At 38.5% G+C, this 24,792-nt stretch overlaps 1 protein-coding gene across 2 annotated transcripts in view; it reads right to left on the reverse strand.

Annotated features, from left to right (window-relative positions):
• Positions 1-24,792, reverse strand: part of MAN2A1 (mannosidase alpha class 2A member 1) — a 170,410-nt gene that overhangs the window by 13,213 nt on the left and 132,405 nt on the right. For both annotated transcript variants that reach the window (XM_036886849.2, XM_057492745.1), the window contains exons 17-19: positions 13,578-13,711; positions 10,659-10,800; positions 6,998-7,128 (exon numbers count right to left, since the gene is read on the reverse strand). In XM_036886849.2, coding sequence (XP_036742744.2) covers positions 6,998-7,128; positions 10,659-10,800; positions 13,578-13,711 — 407 coding nt within the window. The remainder of the gene's footprint in view (positions 1-6,997; positions 7,129-10,658; positions 10,801-13,577; positions 13,712-24,792) is intronic.

Genomic DNA, 24,792 nt, shown 5'->3' on the forward strand with positions numbered 1-24,792 from the left:
AGTATAATTAAAAAATATTTTAGTCTTTGCTATGGTGTATAATTATGGACAAGCATATCAACATGTTCAAACATTAAACAAGTCCACCAGGGCTGGGGATATACATATGGTAGATGACATACACACTTAATTAAACCAATGACTACCTAAAACCTTAACCAGTAAGGCCTAAGGTATAAAAGCAGACACAGAAGAGCACTAAGAGAAAATAACTTATGTAGAAAAGGTTTTTTTTTAAAATGTCAGCTGTGTAATACCTTATTTCTTTTCTTTTTTTTAATTAAGGTATCCTTGATATAAGATCTTATGGAGATCTCACATGAGCAACATGTGGTTACAACATTTACTCATATTATCAAGTTCCCCCCCCATTGCAGTCACTGTCCATCAGCATAGTAAGAGGCTATAGAGTCACTGTTTGTTTTCCCTCTGCAGTATTGCCTTCCCAGTGATCCCCCTACATTATGTGTGCTAATCATAATGACCCTTAATCCCCATCTCCCTCCCTCCCCACCAACCCTTTCAAACCACTGCCTTTTGGTAACCACTAGTCCCTTCTTGGAATCTGAGTCTGCTGCTGTTTTGTTCCTTCAGTTTTTGCTTTGTTGTTATACTCCACAGATGAGTGAAATCATTTGGTACTTGTCTTTCTTCACCTGGCTTATTTCACTGAGCATAATACCCTCTAGCTCCATCCATGTTGTTGCAAATGGTAGGCTTTGTTTTGTTCTTATGGCTGAATAATATTCCATTGTGTGTACGTACCACATCTTGTTTATCCATTCATCTACTTATGGACACTTAGGTTGTTTCTATATCTTGGCTATTGCAAATAGTGCTGCAATAAACATAGGGGTGCATATGTCTTTAGAATCAGGGATCTTGTTTTCTTTTGGTAAATTCCTAGGAGGGGAATTCCCGGGTCAAATGGTATTTCTATTTTTAGTTTTTTGAGGAACCTCCACATTGCTTTCCACAATGGCTGAAGTAATTTACATTCCCACCAACAGTGTAGGAGGGTTCCCCCTTAGTAGGAAGGTCTTTTGATCACCAGCAACATTTGGAGCAAATTTAATTTTGTATCTTATTTTTTAAAATCACTATTTCACTGGCATCTTCTGATTTTCCATCCTTTTTGTAATATAAGGCTCAAATAAAAGTGTTTGGCTACTTATCTGTGTGAAAAGGCAGGCTTTAAAGAAGATGCAGAGCTTAAAATTCAGAATGTCAGATTAGCATTGAACAGAGGGTGTTAGCAAAGAGTGACAAGCATCTTGCCAGCACTGAACTGTAGATGTCATTACATTCAGACCACGGAGAAGGAGCAAAAAAAATTTCAAGGCAGTAAGGGGACACTGCAATATTAATATACTCACATAAAGCATTGGGTCTGAAAGAGTTGTTAAAAAAGTGTATCCATTCCACATTCTTTTTTAAAGGAAAGATTTAATAAAGCATATATAAAATAATATTTTCCAACAAGACTAAAATCTAATGCAACTGTGGAATAATATGAATAGAAAAGGAACATTTTCAACAAGACACTTTAAATGCACTCCAAGATCAAAGGACTCCATAGATGGCTGCCAAAACCACCTTGGAGGGAAAAAGATAAAAGATTCTAACGGAAAGGAAAACTCCGCCTTCTCAGATTCAGGAGGTATTAAGTCCATTCTAGGTCAAGAAACACTGACAAGAAGCTCTCTGGCTTTGTTCTGTGCTCTTGAAGGAGCCTGTGGACCCCCCAGGGAGCAGGTGGCTCCTTCTTGTATTGATACCTTAGAAGCAGCATGTGCCTAGTTACCATTCCCCCAAACCCAAATCAGTTTTCCTGACCCTCAATGCTTCCCTCAAGTTGACTATATGTCAGAATGATTTAGGGAGCTTTAAAAAAATTTAGACCCTGGACCCTAACCCAAATCTACTGAATCAGAATCTCCAGGGGTGAGGCCCTGGGAAGGTGAAGCTTAAAGCACCCCCAGGTGAACCTCACATAGTAAGTCCACACTGCTCAGTGGACCTGTGCTGAGAACCACCACCCAGACATCCTCCCAACCTTCTAGAAGAAACAGAACTCACTTTGGAATTAAAAGTATAAGCCTTACCTTTTAACTTTTTGATTAAAAACCCTTTAGTTTTAGACTTTTTTAAAAAGCAAGATTCAGACTCAAAAACATTTTAATGGGAAGTCTTGTAAAAGGAAACTATGTCATAATGAAACTTCAGAATTTAAGAATGGTACCATTTACTGTCCTAAGCAAGATAAGACAGAGAGGTTTATAAAAGAGTTCTGGTTCAGCACCATGGGGCACCATGAACAAATAACACCGCTGGAGGCTGGCCAGGCCAGCAGGAAAAGGTCTCATGGAAGGTTCTGTTATTCATACACTTACATATTACAACAACTAGGGGCTCAACAAGATATTTAACTATTAAACTATCACTATTTTGATTAATCTTCTAGAAAGGTAATCTTTTAACGATAACACTTATGATAAACCCATCATGTTTGCCATAGGAAATTTTACATGTTTGTTTAAGTTGTACCTGAATTCCTAGTCTTGTAGCAATATTACTATGAACATTATTTGGTTTCTTGTTGGTTGAATAGTGGCAAGACTTCAGTACAAGTCTAGCTTTCTCTTTGCACCCTGCATTTAATTAAAAATAGTTTCCTGCATATTCTGATCCCAACCACACCAAGTTGAAATTTCCCCTGAGTTCCAGCCTTTATTTCCTTAAGTCAGAACTTCTTGCCAGGCTCCTTGGTGCTCTTCATTAAACCTGCTTGAGTTATCTGATCCCTAAACATCAAACGTTTCCATTTCATCTACATCAAAACTTGCTAAATTATGCAAGATAGTAAGAAATCATTTTTTAGTCATCTTTGGTATGACCTGACACATGGTGGGAACTTGATAAATGTTTCTTGAACTTAATCTGCTTAATTTCACAAGCAAATGCAATATAAATAAATGAGATGAAAATACTGTAAGGAAGAAGGATGGGATAAAAAAGACAAAGGGAGAAGAAGAGATAATGAATGAAAATATACTGAATAGTAAGATTTAGAGATAAATATCATTTTACACAGAGCTGATGGTCTATAGAGTGGAGGTCTGTGGGCCAAATTTGCCTATATACATATTTTGGTCAGTCCGCATGGTATTAAAAAGTTGTTTATTTTTCAGCTCTCAAAAAATCCAGGAGATTTTACATGAAAATTGTCAACAGCAAAAACTCTCCAAAACAGGTAACTGTTTTTTTTACCCAACACACTGTATATATGTGGTCACCTTGGGCCCCTGCATTCCCACGTGGGAACAATTGCCTGGAGCTGAGCTGTGACTCCTGGGTGGGATATGTGTCCTTGTTTTCACCATGGTCTCTCCGGTCACCTGACCTAAGCATTTGCCCTTAAACCTTACCAGCCTCTTTTGAGCCACCACTCTCTTGAGCCCAGTTAGCATCTGAGTTTTTCATTTCATCTCTCCCAACTTCTCTTCCTTACATGTACAGAACTAGTATCCAGAAGTAAAATGACACAACTGGAACCCTGGAACTTCCAGCCTTTCTGATTCCTTCACTATGCTCCCTTTACTATACTAGTCATCAAAAGAAAGGGGATAAGGAGTAAGAGTCAAAGCCAAAGAGACCATTCCTGTCTATGTGTTTCTTTTGACCCTTGAGTATCATTTCCATGGAGGATGGTCAACCTTGCCAGTCACAGTCTTCCACTGGGCATCTCTACTTCACACAGCAATTATCATTCCAGCCCTGTTCTCACTGCAGAACACTCTGGGGAACAGGGCTCACTTCCATTCACCATCAGGGAGTCTCCCATGAGGCTCCGGCAGGCTCAGGACTTCCCACTCAGATGCCTGCCTGCCCAGTGAGTGTCTCCCACCTCAGCTTCTACCACATACATTTTAGATGTTAGAGTCTGAGTTGAAAATATAAACGCTTTCCAGAAAATTTAAGTTATGTAACATTTCTTAGTCAAATGTCTTTTTAATCAATTTCACTAGAAATTAAAATGCATTTTCTCTTCTCTAGTTCAGTTTTTATTTAAAAGAATTATTGATTGGAGCCCAAGAATCTACAGTTGAGCAAAAGAGAAATTTAACCAATATAGAATTACAAAAGCACCAGATCAAATTTAAATCAACTACTATCCAAGGAGTTCTGAATAGGAATAAACAAATTATTTAACATCTAAGTGAAATCTTTATAGATCTGACATGAAAATTCTTATTGCCACAGTTAACTGAAGTTTAGCAAATTGGTGTCTATATATAGAGAAAAATCATAAAGTCAGAAACATTTTCAGGAGGAGAAAAACACAGTGGCTGCCAGCACTCAGACAATGATTTTCTTATGCAATTTTAGTCCTAAAACTAAGTTACCTTGTCAGTAATTGATTTAAACCAGGAGTTCCAAGAACTGGTATAAATCTTGACATCTAAAATGGACATTAAAATCTTTTTCCTAAAAGATTCTAGATACAAATAATTCTTTGCTTTAATTAGCTGTTGCCATTTCATTCAATCAATTAGTATTTTATTTATAGAATGTCTACCGACAGGCAAGGAGGCCCTGTGGGCCACATGAAGTTAAGTAGGAAGATTCCTGGAATCTAGTAGGGGTAACAGCGCATACCTGTGATGACAAGGCGGTATGCAACAGGTGTGATAAATACAGAGGCACAATGCACTGCCATAGTTAATTCACATTTATGCATTTTGTATTCATTCATACAACATGTATCGGGTGTTTCTTCTGCTAGGAACAATCCTAGAAGCAGGGACAGACAGAGCCCGTGCTTGAAAGGGAGACTGTGATCCAAATGAGGAGAAAGATGATCAAATGATCACACACATGCATGAAGGAGAGAGGCACAGTTCTGAGCAAGCACTGGAGGAGGAGACTTTATCTGGTCAAGCAGAAGCAGCTGACAAAGTGAGCTCCGATCTGAACTACTACTAAGAGTCCCCTGGGCAAAGAGGTCGAAAATCATGTGTAAAGGTGCCGTGGGGGTAGGGTGCATGGGGAGCACTTGGGACCAAAAGCAAAGCAGTGGGCCCAGAGCAGAAAGAGTGAGAGTCATGCCAGATCAGAACGGGAAACAGGCACGGCTTGGACCAGGAGGGGCCTATAGGCCATGGTAAGGGTTTGGGCTTTTATACTGACAGCAAAGAGAAGACATCAGAGGGCTTAAGCAGGGGACAGTGAGGTCAGATTTGGTTTTGAAAAAACAAACACTCTGCTCACTGGGTTAAGAACAAATATGGCAGAAAGATATAGCAGAGTGGTTGCATGCAGGTTAGACCCAGGAGACACAGGACTGTAGATCCAGGAAGCAGATGTTAGTTTAGATTAGGGCGGTCAAGGTGAGCAAGTTTACAGATCTGAAATATGTAGGCAATCAGACAGCTAAGCACTGGTGAGTTCTGCTGAGAGAAGAGCGTGTTGAGGGAGAAGGTCCTGGAGAGAAGCCCTCTAGGCATCTGGCACCAGGAAGGTGGTGGCAGGCCCAAGTCTGGGAACATGGACAAAGGCCAGGTATGGGGGAAGGGAGATCATGAGAGTGATTCTAGACAAGATGAATCTGATGTGCCCTTAAGAATGCAGAAAGAAATCTCAGAAAGCAACTAGACAGATGGGTCTGGAGCTCAGAGGTGAAAGCAAAGCTTGGGATATTCATCTGTGGGTTCCATCCACACACAGCTGGTCACCGAAGCCACGGGAGCAGGAGAGACTGCAGAGGGAGCATGTATAATGAGAAGAGCAGAAGGCCTGGTGCCAAGCCTTGGGGCTCTGATATGACTGTAATGGCTGAAGAGAACTATTAGGGAGAGAGAGGAAGAACTGCCCAAGAGGGTGGAGGAAAGCCCTGGCTGGGCGGCACATGAAGCAATGACAATGGTCGGTGTCAAATGCTGCTGAAAGATGAAGTAAGACAGCTGAGGCCACACAGAAAGGAACTGAGTGTGAGAGGAGCTGATGAAATCAGCTCATGCACTCCAGCTTCCTAGGGTTGGGGTGAGGACAGTAGTGCGGGGGAATGGAAATGAGGCTGTTTTCATTTCTAATGGGAGAAGATGAAGAGTGTTTAGAGCCAACACAAAGGGTTTCCTAGGGATATGCTGGCTGTGAGGGGCAGGGAGAGAAAGAGGGGACTGATAAGTAGAGGATCCTGGTGGGGAGGACAGGGCTAAATTCCAAGGACACGCGGAGAGACAGGCCTAACACAAAAGGAAGTAAAGGTCTCTGCTGGACATGTGGGCAGAGGAAAGTGCAGAAGCATCTCTTGTTATCTAGACCAGAGAGGCTGCTAAAAGTGGATGGGAGGTCACAGGCTGAGAAGAGTCGAAAAGATTTAAATGGTCCGTCCGTGCAGGAAGAGGGAGAGTGGAGTAAGAAAACAGGCCATGTAGAGGGCCATCTGAGGAAGGAAATCAGTAGCTGATGGAGGACTCACGATAACTTTGTTGCTGCCTGAAGAAGCACATTGTCAGGTTGGTGCCTGTCCAGCTGAACTTTCACCAGACTGACACAGAATGCTGGATTTTTGCTTTGAGGAATGAAAACTGAACAGTAAAGACAGACATGCAAATCCATTTTCATCTGATGAGTCCAAGACTAGAATGAGTACACCAAGGTTTCAAATAAATTTTGACTTAATGTCCTAAGTATGTGACTAAGCTCTATTCTTTAATTTGATTGTTTATTTTTCAAAATAATTTCAGTAGTTTCACCCAAACTAATTTCTTAACAATATACCTAAATAAACAAAAACAAAAAATAAAATGAGCTAAGTGCAAATTTTACATGATGTATAACTGAAATTCTTTCTTATGAATATAGGCTAAATCTATTATAAAGATATCTCAATACAGGAAATATTAAGAAATAAAAAAGTAGAAATTCATAATTTCACATTTTGGGTGGCAAGGAACAATCAACATCAGAACACGTGACTTCTTTCTTTTCCTACCATATTCACGACACTTTTTTCCAGTAGTATCCGAAATAAATTAGCTGTAATCTTGTTATCGTGAACACCTTGATCAAGGCCACGATTATCATCTTGCATGAGCCTTCGATCCATGATAACTTCAATCTGACCTAACAAAAACAAACAAAAAAACCTAGCCAGGGTTATTTAATACAAACATTGATTGAAGAACATGTATGTATAGGCATGGTCTTGGTCTAAGTTCCTCATTCAGCCAAAGAAACATATCTATACAATCCACAGTATCAGTGGGCTTTCTCTCAATAATAGCCCAAAGCAGAATAAATTCATAAAGAAGGACTGTCTGCCTGCTCTTCTTCATTAATGTCTAGTAAAATCTGATCAGAAATTTAAAAATGGGACAGAACAGATCAAAATTAAAATGAAACTTAAAAAATTAAAGAGTAAATGAAGTCCTCCAAAACTTTTAGTGGCAGCATTTGGAAATTAAAAATGCTTATGAGGTTCATTAGGAAACGCATCTCACACATGGAGTAATAAGACAAATACAGATGGGTAGGATCTAAAAAGGATTAGAAATACAATTTAGGTTCCTTGATATGTAGTAATTCTCTGGAGAAGCCCTAGGTTTTGGAGACACCGACCATCTTCCCATTCTATTCCTTGACAGAATGTTGGTATCCACTGTCCTGTCCCCTCTGGCCCAAAAAGGGGTCTTACTTGGTTCCTTCATTTTTTGTGCAAGAATTCCACATCTCTTCTAGTTTAAGTTGAAAGCTAATAGTTGGCCTATGCGATTCCAAATTTAAAATACATATATATATTACCTATACTTAAAAATATATGTATATTCCCATCCATTCATATTTATTGACTTACATGGTTATATGGCATAAAAGGGCAATACATAAAAGATTTTAATAACTGTTACTCTGACATACTCAAACCAACTCTGTTTAGTTTCTTTCTTCACACTTGAAGTATCTAGTACACAAAATTACCAGTGATGGTTAGAATTTTTGTTGTTACTACCTCCGTATTTTAGAAGACACCTGTCTAGAACTTGCTCTTCAGGCCCTGGGATGACTTGACCCTCCTATCCAGAGTTTGATCACTTCACAGCCTAGTTACTACATCAATCTCTTGGCAATATCTAACGCTTCTCCCTGCCTCTAAACGTTAGTCCACGTAATGAGTGACAGTTCATGATTTCTTGGACTGTACTCAAATTGTTTTTATATCTGTAGCTACTTGAACACTAAGGTATTTGGGTGTCTATAGCAGGGGAAGGGGAGCTTTCTTTCTTAGTTCATCTTCATCAGGGAAGTGAGATAATACTGTTTGGTTCATGATTGCCTGAGTTCTCATGTCTAGTCCCCTAGTTATAGCCCAACTCTGAGAATTGGAGCAGGGTTTAAAATGGGGGGTTCAAGAGTCACACCTGACACAAAGATATTTTATGTTTTGATTTAAAAATATTATTTTGACACTTTCAGAGTGGAAAACTTCACATAAAATTCCAGACTTCTGGGCTCTTCTTCAAAATCAGAAAAATTCGGCAACAATGGGCTCCTTTCCCCATAGTGACAGTGAACTGGCACCAGGCAGTGGCCACCCCACCATGTACGGAAACATGTGCTCACATTTGCTGATGGTCCACCACTCCCTACAAGACCCCTGACATGAGGCCATTATTATTCTTATAACTGCATTCATGTTTTTGTGGCATGATGTCATGATTTGGTTGAATGAAAGCCACAAAGAAAAATGAAGGAGTGGTATACTGAGGCAGGGCAGGGACATGAGACAAGTCTCATGACTAATTTTTCCTGCCTATGATGAAAAATGTCAAGATACAAACAGTATAGTGGGAAAAGGAGGGACTCCATCCAGGGCTAAGATTACATTTTTAAAAGCCAGGGAGTTAGGGGGTAAGAGTCCTAACCTATTTCATGGTAATCAGAAAATAACTAACCCTATCTAAAGGCAGAGCAAGCAGTCCTAAATTATATGTTCCTAGTGCTTGAGGGTAACCACTATCTTGGAGAAGAGCCGGATCAAGCAATTCCTTGCAATAAGTTATCTGACAGAATACCTAGAGGACTGACTATGGATAATGATACAATGTCTCTCACCAGAGATAGACATCATGAAACCAAATGTCAAGCCTACACCCCTCCTGGCCCTTTGCGCCTTCTTGAAAGCCTAAAAATACAGCATCCTGAGCCTTTAAACATGCCTCCTTTCTGTGGTTGCCCACACTCCCCTTTTTTCAAGTGTGTACTTTGCCTTAAAGACTTCTTGCTACTCAACTTACTGCATTTGTCTCTGCATTCTTCTGTGGTAAGTCTTTGTTACTTTGCTATTTCATTCAGTTTTCTAGACTTAGGGACACGTCTCCACTCTCTCTGTCCTAGTCTAGACAAGGAGGGAAGAGCTCCTGAGATCTCTGATTTGGGCTTGCAAATTCCCATTGCCTGGGTGACCTGGACAGAACTGCAGCTGTACTATCATGCTCTTTAGTAGGCTGCTCAAAAATCTTCTTTCTTTGCTTTGAGAAGTTCTCAGAACATAATCTGACTATATCCAGTGCTCTGCAGCTCTCCCAAATCCTGGGGTAGTAGGGGCTTCGTTCCCATGCCATGCAGATTAAAGCAGACACTGGACGCCAGGTGACTCTGGCTTCAGGAATTGGCAAGGGGTTTGCCATATGCTGAGTAGGAGGTTCAATGAGCTTCTCTTTCCTTCTTCTGCTCTTCCTTGCTCTTTGCTGCCTTAACGGCAGCTGCTATTTGTTACTACTATCACTTTAATGAATTCCTTCCTTACCTACCCTCATCTGACCTGTTTGTGAATTCTTTATCAATCAGAGTCAAGAACCCTCCCCCATCCATGTTGAGGTTTCACCTGGCACACAGGGAGGGACCTCCCCATATGCAGCTGCCTGACAACAGTAATGTTTTCTCTCTGTGGACAGGTAGAATGTGTATGCATATGCCTATTATAAAAAGTGGGTTTGTGGCAAAGAACACACAAGGCAGCTGCACTCGTTTTTATCTGCCAGGCTCCTAAGTTGTCTTAGCAACTCATAGTATGTAAGAAAGGAAGAGGAAGTGGTGACAAGTAAGTGATAATTAAAAATATATATGATAAAGAATAAAAGCCTCACAAAAAGTTTTTACAAACAATCAGTGCTACTATCTATTTTCTCCTTCTCTCATCTTGTTCTCCCTTTTGGAATCCTTAAGGGTCACATCTGCCGACCTCTTCATTCAGGTGGTAGTGCCCAAGAAGGACGAATGGGAGGAGGCCCTAATTTGAACTGAAACCTTCTACCTTTACAAATTTACACAAGTTATCTAAACTTTCAGAATCTGAGCTTCCACAGCCAATCAATGATGACTGTGACAGACTTCTGCAAACAATGGGCTATCAGGAGGTGCAAATTATCTTTAAAAACAATCAGTTGTGTGGAGTTTTAGGTCCCCCATTCTTCATGTGAAGATAGAGGAAATTCATTATTTTATGTTATTCTCACAAAACCCAGAGTTAACTATGAGTCTGATTCTCAAAAGAAGAAAGGTGGGGACTGGAGATGATAATGCGAGTGACCAACAGAAAAATTATATACTTGGAGCTGAAACTTGTAAGAGCAATAAAGAATCAAAACAATACACACCATTTTTCAAACTCGAAACACCTAAAGACTGAGCAGAGAGCAGGGTCAAGCGGTTCTCGGCATCCTGGACATATGCCATTGTGGCCATTGGATAGACGTTTGCTTGGAGAGGCAATTTGCTCATTGTCATTCTAGGTTGAATCTGTAAGATGAAACAATTTTCTTAAAAAAAAAAATCAAAAGTCTTTTAAAAAATCAAGTGATATTTACATACACACTTAAAAAAAATCAGCCTTGACTATGGATGACTTTTCTTCCAAAGAAAAAAAAGGTACAGATTCCTTTCTTGTTCAAGGGAAGAACTAATTTAAAAATTAAAACATTCTTCAAAACAATCTGAAGAAAAATCACAAGGATCTTAGAAAACAATCTCTAAGCGAGACAGGTAAAACTTGTCCAGATTTTTTAAATAGGCATTCTTATTTAAATTCAGAATAAAATCCTTAACAGAAGTCATCGAGCTCTCCAATATTTGCATAAAACAAATTATAAAGGTATTAAGTATTCATTTCTCATCTAAATCTAACACATTGCTTTTGTAATGAATGTTAAGCATAACAGCTCTCTATCCCCTTTCAAGAACTATTTCTTAGAATTCTTGAATCAGTCTTAATAAACACCATAGATCTCCCCACCAAATCCTCTAACATAATATAATAATCAAATGCATATTTATATAGTAAAAGCTACTTAATGCTTATTCTTCTTGTTTAGTTTTAATGTAGATAGTTCCAAATTCCTATTTTTCCTGGTCTAGTTTCTGAGTGCATGAAATACTAGTCTAATTTAATTTTCTGAGAGAGACTGACAATGCTAAGCTAGTCTGGGGGGAGGAGATCACTCAAACCTCGGGAGGAGACATCAGACAAAGACTCCGTTGTCAGGAACCTTATTCACACCACATAAAAATGCTGTCTCTTCTTTTAAATTCATGCAAGTTTGACATGAAACTCAAGAAAAGGAGAGGACCGAAGTGAGCACAATAGCTAACACATGCTGAGTGCCCATCAAAGCCAGGACGGGACTGGGTATTTCACAGATCAGATCTTTCATCCTCACCATCCTGCAGCATGTTCTTCAACTTACTGGTTGTGTTCAACAGGGTCCCCACTAAATGCATGTTTCCTAGAACCTGCGGCATGCGATTTTATTTTGAAATAGGGTCTGTACAGATATAAGCAAGATATACTGGATCGGAATATACTCTACTACATATACTGGATATACTCTACTACAATGACTGGTGTCCTTATAAGAGGGGAATTTGGACATACAAAGACAGACATAGAAAGACACAAGGGCAAAGTTTGGAGTGATGTGTCTAGAAGCCAAGGAGTGCCAAGGATTGCCTGAAACCACCAGAAGCTTGGAGAGACAAGGAAGGATATTTCCCTAGAGTCTTCAGAGGGAATGTGGCCCTGCAGACACACCTTGATTTCAGACTTCAAGCATCCAGAACTGCGAGAGAGTAAGTTTCTGTTGTTTCACACCACCCAGTTTGTGGTGATTTGTATCCACAATCTTAGGAAATTAATAAACTGGTAAAGGAACATCTGAGGAAAGATGGGAGGGAGGGAGGAATGAAGGAAGGAAGCAAGCTAGCTTGAAAGAATTCTGTTTCTCTTTTCTACTCCTGATCTTCCAACTCCAATTAACTGCTATACTAATGAAAAGGATATTTAGAACTGTCACAAATGTGTGGCTGTTAGCTTCACTCCCCACCTGTGGGTATAGATTTCTAGTCTTGCCCAAGTACTACTCTTTCCAAGGCTTAAAAAAAAATGGCCTGTTTTATAAGCAGAAAAACTTAAGTTATAGACTCAAAAATTACATTTTCATATTTATTCATTCAAATGCTAGATCCCTGAAAAGAAAATGCACATTTTTACTAAGATTTTTTATTCGTATATATACCCATCATACAAATAATTGCTTCTGTAAGGTTTTAAGAAAAGTCTTTTGTATACAAGAAAAATGAATCACCATAAAGTCGGGGCTTCATTTGCAAACCAAACAGCTGTAGCAGAGTTAACATGTTATTTCAAAATGTACGCTGCAATTTTTATGTTTTAGGAAAGGTTTAAATTTAACTTTTACAGGAAATTGTAGAAGACAAAATGATCACAATCCCTTCTACTCATCTCAGTTTAAAATCAAAGTAAAAGCACTTGTGAAATTATTTCCATCTACAGCCAGAAATTTCTACTTAATGTCTCAAAAACCTGCTAATGTTTTTAACAGTATTATTTCAAAGGTATGTCGCCACACACATGCACCCTAATTAAAGAGATTCAGGTAACAATCAAAAGAGAACTTTTAGCTGACAATCTAAAAACTTTTTATGAATCAATTTTCTCATTACTATTTCAAACTATGTCATGAGAATTTTGATTACATATACACCTAGCCACATTCTAAATAGATATATGTTTGTATTTGTATGTCTACATACACGTATTGATACAGAGAGGGGGAGAATTTTCTTGAAATTCTTTAAAAGAGCCCATTATTAGATTACACATTTAAAAAATAAGGAATAAACTAAATATGCACAGACCAAGTCATCAGGAGAAAAAAAAAAAGACACAATCCATGAATCTCTAATTACATTTCTCTGTTAGGTAAATTCATATATATTTTGATATCAAGGCCTTTAACATGGTCACCAAATCTCCTTTGAAAAAATAAATGCTTACAAATGTATGTTCTGCAAAACAGTCTTTCAAATATCTGTTCTAATTTTGGAAATCTGGTTGGATACAGAACCTACGAGTACCTGTTAAAGTTCAGTTTTATTTTAGAAATGATTAGCAACCTTAAGCATATTTTCCAAAGGATCTGAAATTCACTGGTCCATTACCACATATAAAAGTTGCACACTAACATAGCCACTTCTTAGACATTTTAATGGAAAATTACCTGGTATCCGTTTAGATCAGTATAGAATCTATTTTGGCTGTTTATACTAGAAGAAATTCTCATTGCAATCTCATAGTTATGTTCTTTTCTGATGTCCACAATATTGGAAACTTCCACAGATTGTCCTTCTATTCCTAAAATAAAAAAAATAATGTACATTAATAAAAAGACATTAATTGTCCCACTTCTCTTAAATATACTGTATACAACACTCCAAAGTTACATACATTTTACTGTTTTCTACTGTATATCTTTACCATCTCTTACATATGCAATGGTGTCCTAATTCACCATTTAAAAAAAATTTCAGATGGTAGAAAACATTTATTCAGGGGCACATATAACTCAACAGAAGGATGAAGAGTTTGGGATGACATAAATGCAGATGAAATATTATGTACAAATGATTCTCCAATGAGCTATATGGTGAGGGAAAAAGGACATTAAAAGAGAAAAGGTCAGCCCCGCACAGGGCAGTCTGCCCCTCGTCTGCACCACCACTCCCCAACAGAGCCATTTGAGCCTGCTTCTCCTCCATTTTCTCCTTGCGCTGGAAATTATGAGCAAATTTACACTTTGTTGGTTCAAGAGAGAGTGTGCTATTGCCCATGATCTATATCTAGGAAAAGAGACAGGAGATCCAACGAGATGACTAATGCCTGAAACTGATTATTACCATATTAGTCTTTGTGGAGTATAATCTGGAGAGCTCCCCAGAAGTTAGATCAATTTTAATTGAGTTTGGTATCTTGCAGGACCCCTTGTTACGGAGTTATTCATTTTGACTTTGCTATATAAAACAGAGGACAGCTTGAAAAAGTCCCAGATGCATCAAAAATTTTTTTTTGATAAGCCTAAAGTGTTCACTAATTTTTATCTGCCATGCAACCCCAACTATATCTTCAGATCCTCAGTGAAGCCTGGATCTACTTCAGGGATGGAGCGAAAGGCCAGGAAGAGAGCCAGCCCCCTGAACACAGACTGAGTGTGTGTGAGGAATACTGTAGGATTTTCTAAGAGAGAGAGAAATGAGGCACGTGGGAAAAAGAAGAAAGACTGGCTCTCTCCTACTTCATACAACTGAGGGTTTCTTAGGTTCCAAGAGCCCTGGACACATCTGCAGCTGTTATTTGTTACCCACCTCTCTGCTTCTCACACCCAATCTGCCCACTCTGTGCTGGTAACCACCACACTCTTTAGACAGAGGGCTGGGTAAAGAAAAATGGGGAGCTGAAGAGGGAATAAGGAAGACTTCCCAGGAGCTGAGGAGGATCCCCAGAGCTTATAGAAGGTTACAGTAAATAGTTAAAGAAAGAAGTTTGAGTCTATGGGACTGATTTGTGAAAAAGAATGTAAATGCATCTAGTCCAGGTACTACAGGTTTCTGTCGAAAGTACACTTAGACATTGTGAGCTATAAGTAATACTACGCTGACACTACTACACAGGCTGAAGTCTCCGTCAGCAGGATGTTCTGAATGCTCCCACATGTTCTCTTCTGGAAGATGCTGCTCTTCTACCTGAACTGATGACTTACTAATGTTCACACAGCTATGTCGAGTCTGATCTCTGTGGGTGGCAGAAGGTACTTCCTTCCACTGCTTTAGGGCTACAGTCCGAACAACTCACATCTGCCAGCTAAATAAACACATGTATTCCTCCTGAGAATTATGAGAAAAACCTGCCTAGATAACTGATCCAAACATTCCCATTACTATTGGGAAGTGAAAAAAATCACATGCACTTAGGATAGAAGAGTCTCTTCTTTGAACTAGGAAATATTATTACTTTAGATGCAAACTTTCCTCTCAGTATGCTCACATTAACCAGAAGATTTTTCTCAAAACAAATGAAATGCATGTGGAATTTTAACAGACAAGCTTCTAAAGTGAACCAAAGATGCCCCAAACACACAGCGTGGCCCTAGGAGTGACAGCGCTCATGTGGCATGAGCGGGAGCCGATGCCAAGCAAACCCCAATCTACTGGAGGCCTCACAGAAGGGCTTAGTCTGGCTTCAGGTTTCCGCCTCTCTAGACTGGATATTCTCTCAGGGGTCAACCGAATACACTAAGTGAAATAAAGTCTTAACAAAGGAGAGTGTCATTAATTTCAAGTCGTGTATCTCTGGAAAACATTTATAAAAAATATGCTGCAAAAAAAACCCAAAATAGTTAACTTCACGTTACCTCTAGCAATAATAAATTATTTATGTTGAGAAATCATCTTTCTCAAGCTCATTATTATGCTCAGATCCTGTTGAGGCAACAAATGCTTAAAGCTCCTTTAAAAGGGGCCTCTATGCCCGTTTACAACTTAGCAAGACATTAATTTGGATTCTGTGCTGAGACTTTTAAAATAAGATCGAACATAATATGATTATGGACAAACCAAATAAAACCTGTAATGGTAATAGAAGCAAGGAGGAATTCCTGTGCTCTCAAAGAGAATTTATTATTCTTTTAAAGAATAATATGTGTGAGAGAGACAGAAGACTGCTAATTTCCTATTCTGTGTGAAGAATTCCCTAAGGTGTGCCATTCCCAAAGAAGCTCTCAGGATTGAGGGGATAACTCACTGGGAAGCAGGGGTGCAAATCCAATGGTCCTAGTGGTCTGCTGGATCCCCGCAGCAAAAGGTACTTACACCAAAGCAGACCTACCTGGGCATGGATGGCCAGAGCTTTCTAAGCCCCTCTGGTTTTTCTTCAATCCTGGGACAGAAAATAGCTCCTACCTACCCAGAGAAGTCCATGGGGGCAGGGGATGCCATTCCCAAGTGTCAACAAAGAAAAACAAGTGCCCTCTTGCTGATAATGCCTCATACTGCCTGCTTGGAGAAGAGACAATGGAGATTGTTTATCCTATGAACACAGGCAATGCCAAGAAGAAACAGAGCCAGTCCACAAGTGAAAAGCTACCATAGGGAAGCCAGAAGACGAGCACTGATCATGAGCACAAGCATGTTCACTGTGCACTGGGCTCAAGAGTAAAAAGTGGGAAAACATGCTAGTTGTCCATTAATAGGTAACGGATAATAAAACCAGGCCCACGCATGTTATGGAAAGCTGTGGAACAAATGCAAAGGACAAGGTGGCTCTGTCTTGGCACAGAGAAGAGACCTGATGAAAAGCCAAGGCAGCGTTTGTGGAGTGTGATCAACTTTATGTTGAAAATAGACACAAACACAACACTATACATTTCTACAGGTGTTGGGGGTGTGTGTGTGTGTGTGTGTGTGTGAGAGAGAGAGAGAGAGAGAGAGAGAGAGAGAGAGAGAGAGAGAGAGAGAAAGAGAGACAGAGGTGTGGTGGGGAGAGAGTGAGTGTGTAGTTATCTGTACTACCTTTCTAGAGTAGAGCATAAGGGCCAGGTACAGATTCCAGAGGGATTTTAATTATATCTGTAATGCATAAAGGTTTGGTCAAAAGAGTATACATATATATTATTTCTATACATAAAAATTAAGCATTTAAAAAAAATATATTTTCTAAGAGGGCAGGAAAAGAAGGAAACTAAGTGGGCAAAGGGTCTGGGTTGGGAGGCATCATCCTCTTGACTTTGTTGCTTAGTGTCAGTATTCAGGAAACCAAGAAGGGTACTCCCTCTTGTGCAGACAGGAAATCTGGAAGGCATCTCCCACACACGCCCTGTGTCTAAAAGAAGAGGCGGAGGAAACATGCAGGGAGGATGTAAATAACTGAGAAATGTAGGTGGAAAGCCAGGGTTATGGTACCTGATACCATATGGTTAAGCAGCAACTGATGGTGTTTGGAGCATCCTAGGCATCATTTCCTCTGCATAATCTCCTGTCTTCACTGTCAGATCATTCTAACAATCTGTCCAGACAGCCTAGCTCAACCCTGAATTGCAGAATCTCAGAACTGGCCCAACCCTCCCCACCAATCATTCACACCCTTACAAGTATCCAATATCTTATTAGTGGCCCTCAAGACATGATTAGGACAAGTCCTGAGATCAAGAAGAAATAACAGGCACTGGCCCACACCCACCTAGGAAAACTGTCAAGTGAGGGTGAGAACCCCAAGAGAGGTGTTTAAGCCTTCAAACAGATATTTAACTGAAATTTCACACAGATATTAAATTATTTCAAATAAATCCCCCCAAAAACTCACCCAAGATTCAAAGCAGGGTGTTCAGTGAGTGTCCTGAAAAGGTAGGCTCTGGGCAAAATAGAATTTGCTATCTAATTGTTGCTCTCATCCCTTTTACATGAATCTGTGTCTGGGCAGAGGGGCTGACTAAGCCAACACTTGGTAACAAAAGTCGGACAATAGTAATTGTAACAATAATAATAACTAATAACAACAGCTGTCAAGAAAAACCAGAGCCTCTAATTTAGAATACTTCCCCTCCAATTTTGGGAGTATTTTGAATTGTATTTAAATCATCATAAATATAAAAAAGCCATTTCTATTATGTATTTACTTTTGCAATATAGTAGTGAACTCATCCAACTTAACTGGGAGTTGACAATTATGGTCATTAATTAACACACTGCTGAGTTCAACATATACACTTGAATGACAATTCTCACAACAATGATAAGTTTAGTAGGTCAACAGGGAGATGATGTTTCTAAAAAGCAAATATTATAATGACTTTTTAAGAAACTGCACTCATATCTGAAAGCTCCAAGAATAAAGATGATAATAATTCCCACAACTGGATGACCTTTTCCTCCATGTTGACTTAACTCAACTTATCATTCATTATAAGATCTAATTTATCCTCTGAGGTACTTGCTGATTTCCAGGTCTGTAAATGTTCACATTGATTATTTCTCCATACATCAAAATTTTAACATCTGCTTTCATGAATACAAATTTTAGTAAATTTCATTCTCAGTCTCAAACTTAAGAAAATGATGATGCATCATTTTATTTGTAAAGCACTAGATAAATTACTACTACTTAATGATCAACTTAGGAGCTAGGTGCTAGTGTCCACATGTTCTGTTTTTCATTTCAGTAATTCTCATAGTGACACATAAGGAAATGTATAATAGAAGGTAGGGCATGGATTGTGAATTTTGGTTCAAGATTAAACCAATTAAATATGTTATACTTGAAGAAGGCCTAATAACTGAGAAATATACAATAAAACTGGAAAGCTGCTTTTGTTTTTGTTTTATTTTTCTAATAAACATTGACTTTTAGGAAACAACAGGTTTTTTTGGAAGCTCTTTCTTAGAGGGACCATAACATCTACAATAGTAACATCTTTTTGTCCCAAACAGAAGAAGTCTACCTAAAGCACTCCTCTGGGAGGTGAAGATAACAGCTTATAACCTCAAAGCTTTCATGCCACCTTCCCCAAGTCCCAGCCATGGGCTGGCCTAGGACAAAGGAGGGAAGGTGCTGGAATAATCTGATAGTCTGTCTGCATACCCTCCACACTGCAGTCATTCTGAACTCACCTCCTTCCTGTCCTCCCAAATGTGCTCCTTTCCAAAGCACCCAGAGGCAGGAAGCTCAGGTTCCATAGCAAGCTGGTCTGCGTGAAACATACCTGCCCTAGAGGAATGTGGATCTTCTTCCTTTTTTAAATTAACCACACTTTCACTATTCCTTCTTCTAACTTACCAAAAAAAATATATATATAATAAAAAAATAAAAATCAATAGCATACCTCTCATGTACCCTAATACTGGTGGATGATAAACAATTTGAAATATTGGTGTCTGAACAAAGACAATTTGAAATACTGCTGTCTGATTGAACTTCAGTGGCTTGGTAACAAACATTTTTGCAGAACATGGGTTTTGAATTGTTTATTTTCAACAAAACTGAAGGTGAACCTAATTCAAAAGTTTTCAGGCAGTAGATCATAAAAAAATAATCGACTAAAATTCAATTTTTTGACCACAGATCAAAATATAACCATTTTGATAATAGATCACTATGGAAATTATGAGCTATGATGCAGAAGAAATTCAAGGGATTGAATGACAGTTCTATGACAAAACTTCTTCCATTACTACCTACTTATTAAAAAATATTCCTTAGCCTTACATGCATAAAAATAAAAATTAAGAACAAAATCGATGTTACAACCTATCACATTCTAGCAATAACATCATTACAGTGGATACAATCCATCTCACTGAGAGAAATGTTCCATTAAAGTTAATAAAATAAATTATCACATAGTATTATATAGTTTTTGATCAACTGTATACTATTAATTTTTGTAACTCAATCCGGAAAAAGTTTAATTCTTAGAGTTGTATTTAGGATGACAGAATTTTTAAGGTTAAATGTATATACACATGCTTATATCCATAAATATACTTCTTTCAGAAGATTAATGAAAGGTTGACTAATGACAAGACTCTCAAGCATGAAAATATTGCATTAAGATAAAATTCTGTGGGCAAAATAGAATGGAAATAGGATTTCAGGGAGAAAATGATAAGAAGTTTGACTTCTGAGAAAAGCTTGTTCAGGCTTTTTAAAAATGCATGATTTAACATCAAATCACTATCTGTTGGCTATGCTTATTTTAAAATATCAGTATTTATAATATTCCAAAAATAACATCCTTTCCAATTATTGAAATATATAGAGAAAAGCTAGATGTCATCTTAAAAATATATAGTGGATACAGACTTCAAATTCTTATGGGAGCAAGGGAGTTGGACTTAACCATTCCCACTTCACATTCTGTGATATTTTCTTCTTTTTGTCTGTTCAAGTAACTTCTCCAAGGCCTAGCATCTCCATAGCTCACTTCCTTTATCAAGTCTTGCCCAACACCCCCACCCCTCAAAGAGCCTCTCTCTTGTAACATTTAGGTCTAACTTATCTGGACTCACATCCTCTTAAGGAGATACAACATTTAGTATGTGGCAGACTTTATGTGCACTAACTCAGTCAATCCTCCAACATTCCTATGAGGAGGCAGACTGTACTACTGTCACTATTTTCAAGATGGTGAAACCAAGGCCAGAGAGGTAATGACCTGCTCAAGGTCCAGCGGCTGGCAGGCAGCTGGGCTGGGCTGGGAACTGGGGATGAAATGCAGGTGAGAGTCTGAGCGCTGAACCATCACGCCTCCCTGTGTTTCCCAACCCTGTGACCTTTGTCTGAGTTTAGTACAACACGAATTTGTGGGGGATGGTGCTTTCCAGCTAAGAAGCTATGCCTTCAACACAGTAGTTGCTATCAAGCAGCCCCCAACATAACCTCTGAGTTCTGAATTTGTGTAACCCGAATGTGCTTATAGTCCCTTAAAATAACCTTCCCTTTTATGCCTGTAGGGAATAATCAGATTCAACACACAGCTACTTACTTCAATTTTTAAAAGTTCCAATTAACAGGAAAAAAATCCTTAGCAGTCAATTGCATATTATGATATTCCAAAAATGTTTTAATTACCTAAGTCTGCCTTGCCATAACTGACTTAATGCTTTTTACTCTTAAATCAAACTAAATATGGAACATAGTCCTGGGAAAAAATGAGAGATTGATTGCAAACCATTTTAATATCCTCATGAATCTTTCTATGGAAATAAAAACAACTCTAGTGAAGCTCTGAGGCCTTGTTTACAAGTAGGAGGACTCCAGGGATAGAAGCCCCAGATTCCAGCATCCTTAGAAGATTAATTTAGAAGCAGGGAATCAAGCACAAGAAAGACTTTACACTATTCTAAGTTTTGCAAAGACTCTTTGATGGTATAACTAATTGACCATGCAGTGTTCTTATGAGTCTAAGAAACTGAGTACCTAAGACATTAAAGGACAAATCAAGGTCACTCTAGTTTGCCTAGAGGTGACACTAAGGATTCGGAGCTCTAATTCGCAATGTGATTCTCTTACTTAACTATGTGAAGTTCATTTTGACTCTCTCCGAGTCAAAGGTCATGTTATAAATCCATTTAAGTTATATATTCAAAACAAAGAGAAATGAAGCAATTGCTCTTTGATTCATAAATATGCCCATGCCTGGAAATTATACAGTCATTCCAGCCAAAGGAAAGCCTTTCCTTCCATACTTTTTGATGGCACTTCATTACATGTTACCCCCAGGCTACTTGCTCTCTTTTAGCAAGATCCATTACATATAATACTTTTGCAATATGCTGGTGGAAACAGGCAAAAGCATTGCATTTAAGGTATTTCTACTATGAGTGGAAACACAGTTTACACATGCGTGTACTTCCTCACTCACTCCCCAACACCTGCCTAGGAGAACAGAGTCCTGAGGGAGCGGGGAGGAAACTGGAAAGTATATATCGTAACAGATCTGGCACCTGAACCTTGCGCCAGTGAAAATGTACACGACACACTGGTAACTCATAGCAACCTAATTCTTCAAAGTAGCTGCTGATGTCAGAAAACTGGGGCACTGAAGTCTAACAATTACAGCTCTGAAGATAAATGAAGCCACAGCTAGCAAATGTCACTTACTGGTCATTATGTCAGTGCAAGGTATGGACTTACTGTGACAGTATAATATCAAATACAACACAAGGGGATACAGAGGCTTATGCTTGTATCATAAAGGGGATACAGGGGCTTCTGCTTATATTATATTCTATCTTCTAATCCAAGATTAACCAAAAACAGCTAAGGTAGCCTATTTGGTAACATTGAAAGCCACAATTAATGAAATATGATTATACTACAAGAAAAATTAATCCTCAACTTCTCCCACCTTTGCCTTCAGAAAAATGTTATTTTCTACAAACCAAATAATCTTTTAGGAATCAAAAAATAGCTCCAAAAGGGCATTTTATTAAGCTGTGGGTGCTATAAAGTGGGTTTCTTGTTTAACCTGATAAAAGCAAAGGTTATGTTCCATTAGTAATCTCTGAAATGACTCTGATACTGTATAGAGTTTTTACAGCTACTGAGCACAAGATTTCCTCTAATTTAATATTCCTAGAAATCTTTTGAATGTAACGTCTAGACAATAAAGAAAAGAAAAACAATTTGTTTTTTAAAAAATAGCTTAAATGATACTGAGAGAGACTTTAAACTGCACCTTTACCACTTTGAAAATCTGGAGAGAACACAAATAGAGAAACTAAAGTTAAATACCAAACCAAGAAAAATACTTAAAGTCAGATTGGACCCAGGCCTCCCAGTTCAGTTTGTTGCAAAATCAGTAACAGCCACACAGTTTATATAATTTGGGAAGTGTTGTTTGATTTTGTTCTTGATTATGTTTTCTCTTGAAGCTTAATTTGGGCCAGAGTTACTTTGGGGAAAAAAGGGTCAAAGAATAACTAAAATAGTGATTGAGGAATTTAAGGATATTTTGTCAGGTTTGTATTATTTTAGTTGTCTAAAAGAACATTTTGAATAAACTGAATTTGAATTGTTTAATATAAAGAGACACTCACTAAAGACAGACAATCCACAATATACTGACTCTATTTCTTTACCCATGTTACTATAAGAGAGTAAAATCTTTTATATAATTAACTAGTTTAGGAACCTAATACAGGCAGTGTATCTAATCATAAAATGTTAATAGTCTCTTTCCCACAATCCCCATTTCTTTCTGGCTTATTAATTTGTTACAAACAACACAAATAGGTTCTGTTCACTGATACTCATCCAAATAATAGCATCTGCTCAGCTTAAAGGGGACAAAGTTAGCAGATACCCATAAGTAGTTCAGTGAGTTAAATTCAAGAATATTTTTGTTATTTTAAGAAATATTAAACAAAAGCCTATCTACAAAAACATGGAATTTAGCCGAAGTTCTCTTTGCAGCTAAGATGAAAAGCCACATTCTGGCTATGCATCTTGATCAGTCACCCAGATGCCTGGCTTACATGAGGCCAAAGCTGAAAACACTGTAGAGCCTCAAGTATTTCTTAGTACAGGTCTCAGTTCAGATGCTTTGGTGCGGCACAACCAAACACCTTTCAGGTAGTTTGAATGCCAGTCAAACACCCTGAAGACTTCACATCTCTATTGGAGGTCTTGATTTGTGTTTAATTAAAACCCCACTGAGCCAGGATCCAGATAACCTGCACCCTCACCCAACAGTGTGTGAAAGCCAAGGGCAGACCAAAGTGGGTTGCGAAGGCTACTGAGAAAAGGCTCCATCTCCACAACTGGGCTTATTTTTTCCAAGTGAGAAATCTGTTGTTGAGAGGGGCTCAAATACAAACATAGGGAATAGGGAGGTATACTGTTGAGAAGAAAGACTTTCAGATAATCTGGTATCTCCACCTTACACCACCTACATTCATATTAGGAAAAAAAAACGCCCTGGTTTTGAAAGAGCAAAAAGCAAGATGGATACATTACTTCAAATAGTCATCTATGTTGATTTCAGGCTCAATTCAGGCAAATACAGCAGATTTTATCTGGAGAAGCACTCTAAGTTAGTGTCATACTATACCTAACTTATTTATGTCATTTCCCATAAACTTGTGAAGCTTTCTGCTTTCAAGCTATAAAAATATAATTATTAGGAAAAAATGCATCAGCCCAAGTTAACTCCACCCACTGAGATATCCAGAGGCAATCTGAGGTCTACATACTCCTTTTATTATTATTATTATTTTTGTCACGTTAATTCTCCAAGTGCCCTATTTATAACAATCTCTTAACTGACTCATCATATTGCTGGCACAACCATCTTGGAGAGCCAGAAGTCAGTTAAATCCCGGTGGCCCTCGTCCTGCTAAAGGGCTATTAGTGAGTCATGGTGCATTTTGGACTGCCCAGTGGGGGAGAGGAGAAAAGACAAGCCTTTAGTTCTGATGACTGAATACTTGTTGAAATAAGTAAACAGGCAAGTTAGAGGCTATTAATTCCCAAACTGACCACTGCGCTATGATGGCAAGCTAAGTGTACAATCACAACAGCAGAAGGAAGCCTCCAATTTACAGAAGTCACCCTTTGATGTAAGACCCAGATCCCCTGGAAAACCCACAAAAACTGAGAGGCCACAGAGATGGTAACTGATGCAATTAAACAAAAGCAAAAGCAAGTAAGTGACCCTTGATCCACACAGGGGCTGTGGCACCAGCCTCCACACGGTCAGAAATCTGTTCATAACTTTGACTTCCCAGAAGCTTAACTAATTGCTTACTCTTGACCAGAAACCTAACTGATAACCTAAAACAGTCGATTAACACATATTTTGTATGTTACATGTATCATATGCTGTATTTTTACAATAAAGTAAGTTAGAGAAAAGAAAATGTTTTTTCCAATTGTCACAAATCTCC

This window comes from Manis pentadactyla, chromosome 2 (assembly GCF_030020395.1).
Source record: "Manis pentadactyla isolate mManPen7 chromosome 2, mManPen7.hap1, whole genome shotgun sequence".
Lineage (NCBI taxonomy): Eukaryota > Metazoa > Chordata > Mammalia > Pholidota > Manidae > Manis > Manis pentadactyla.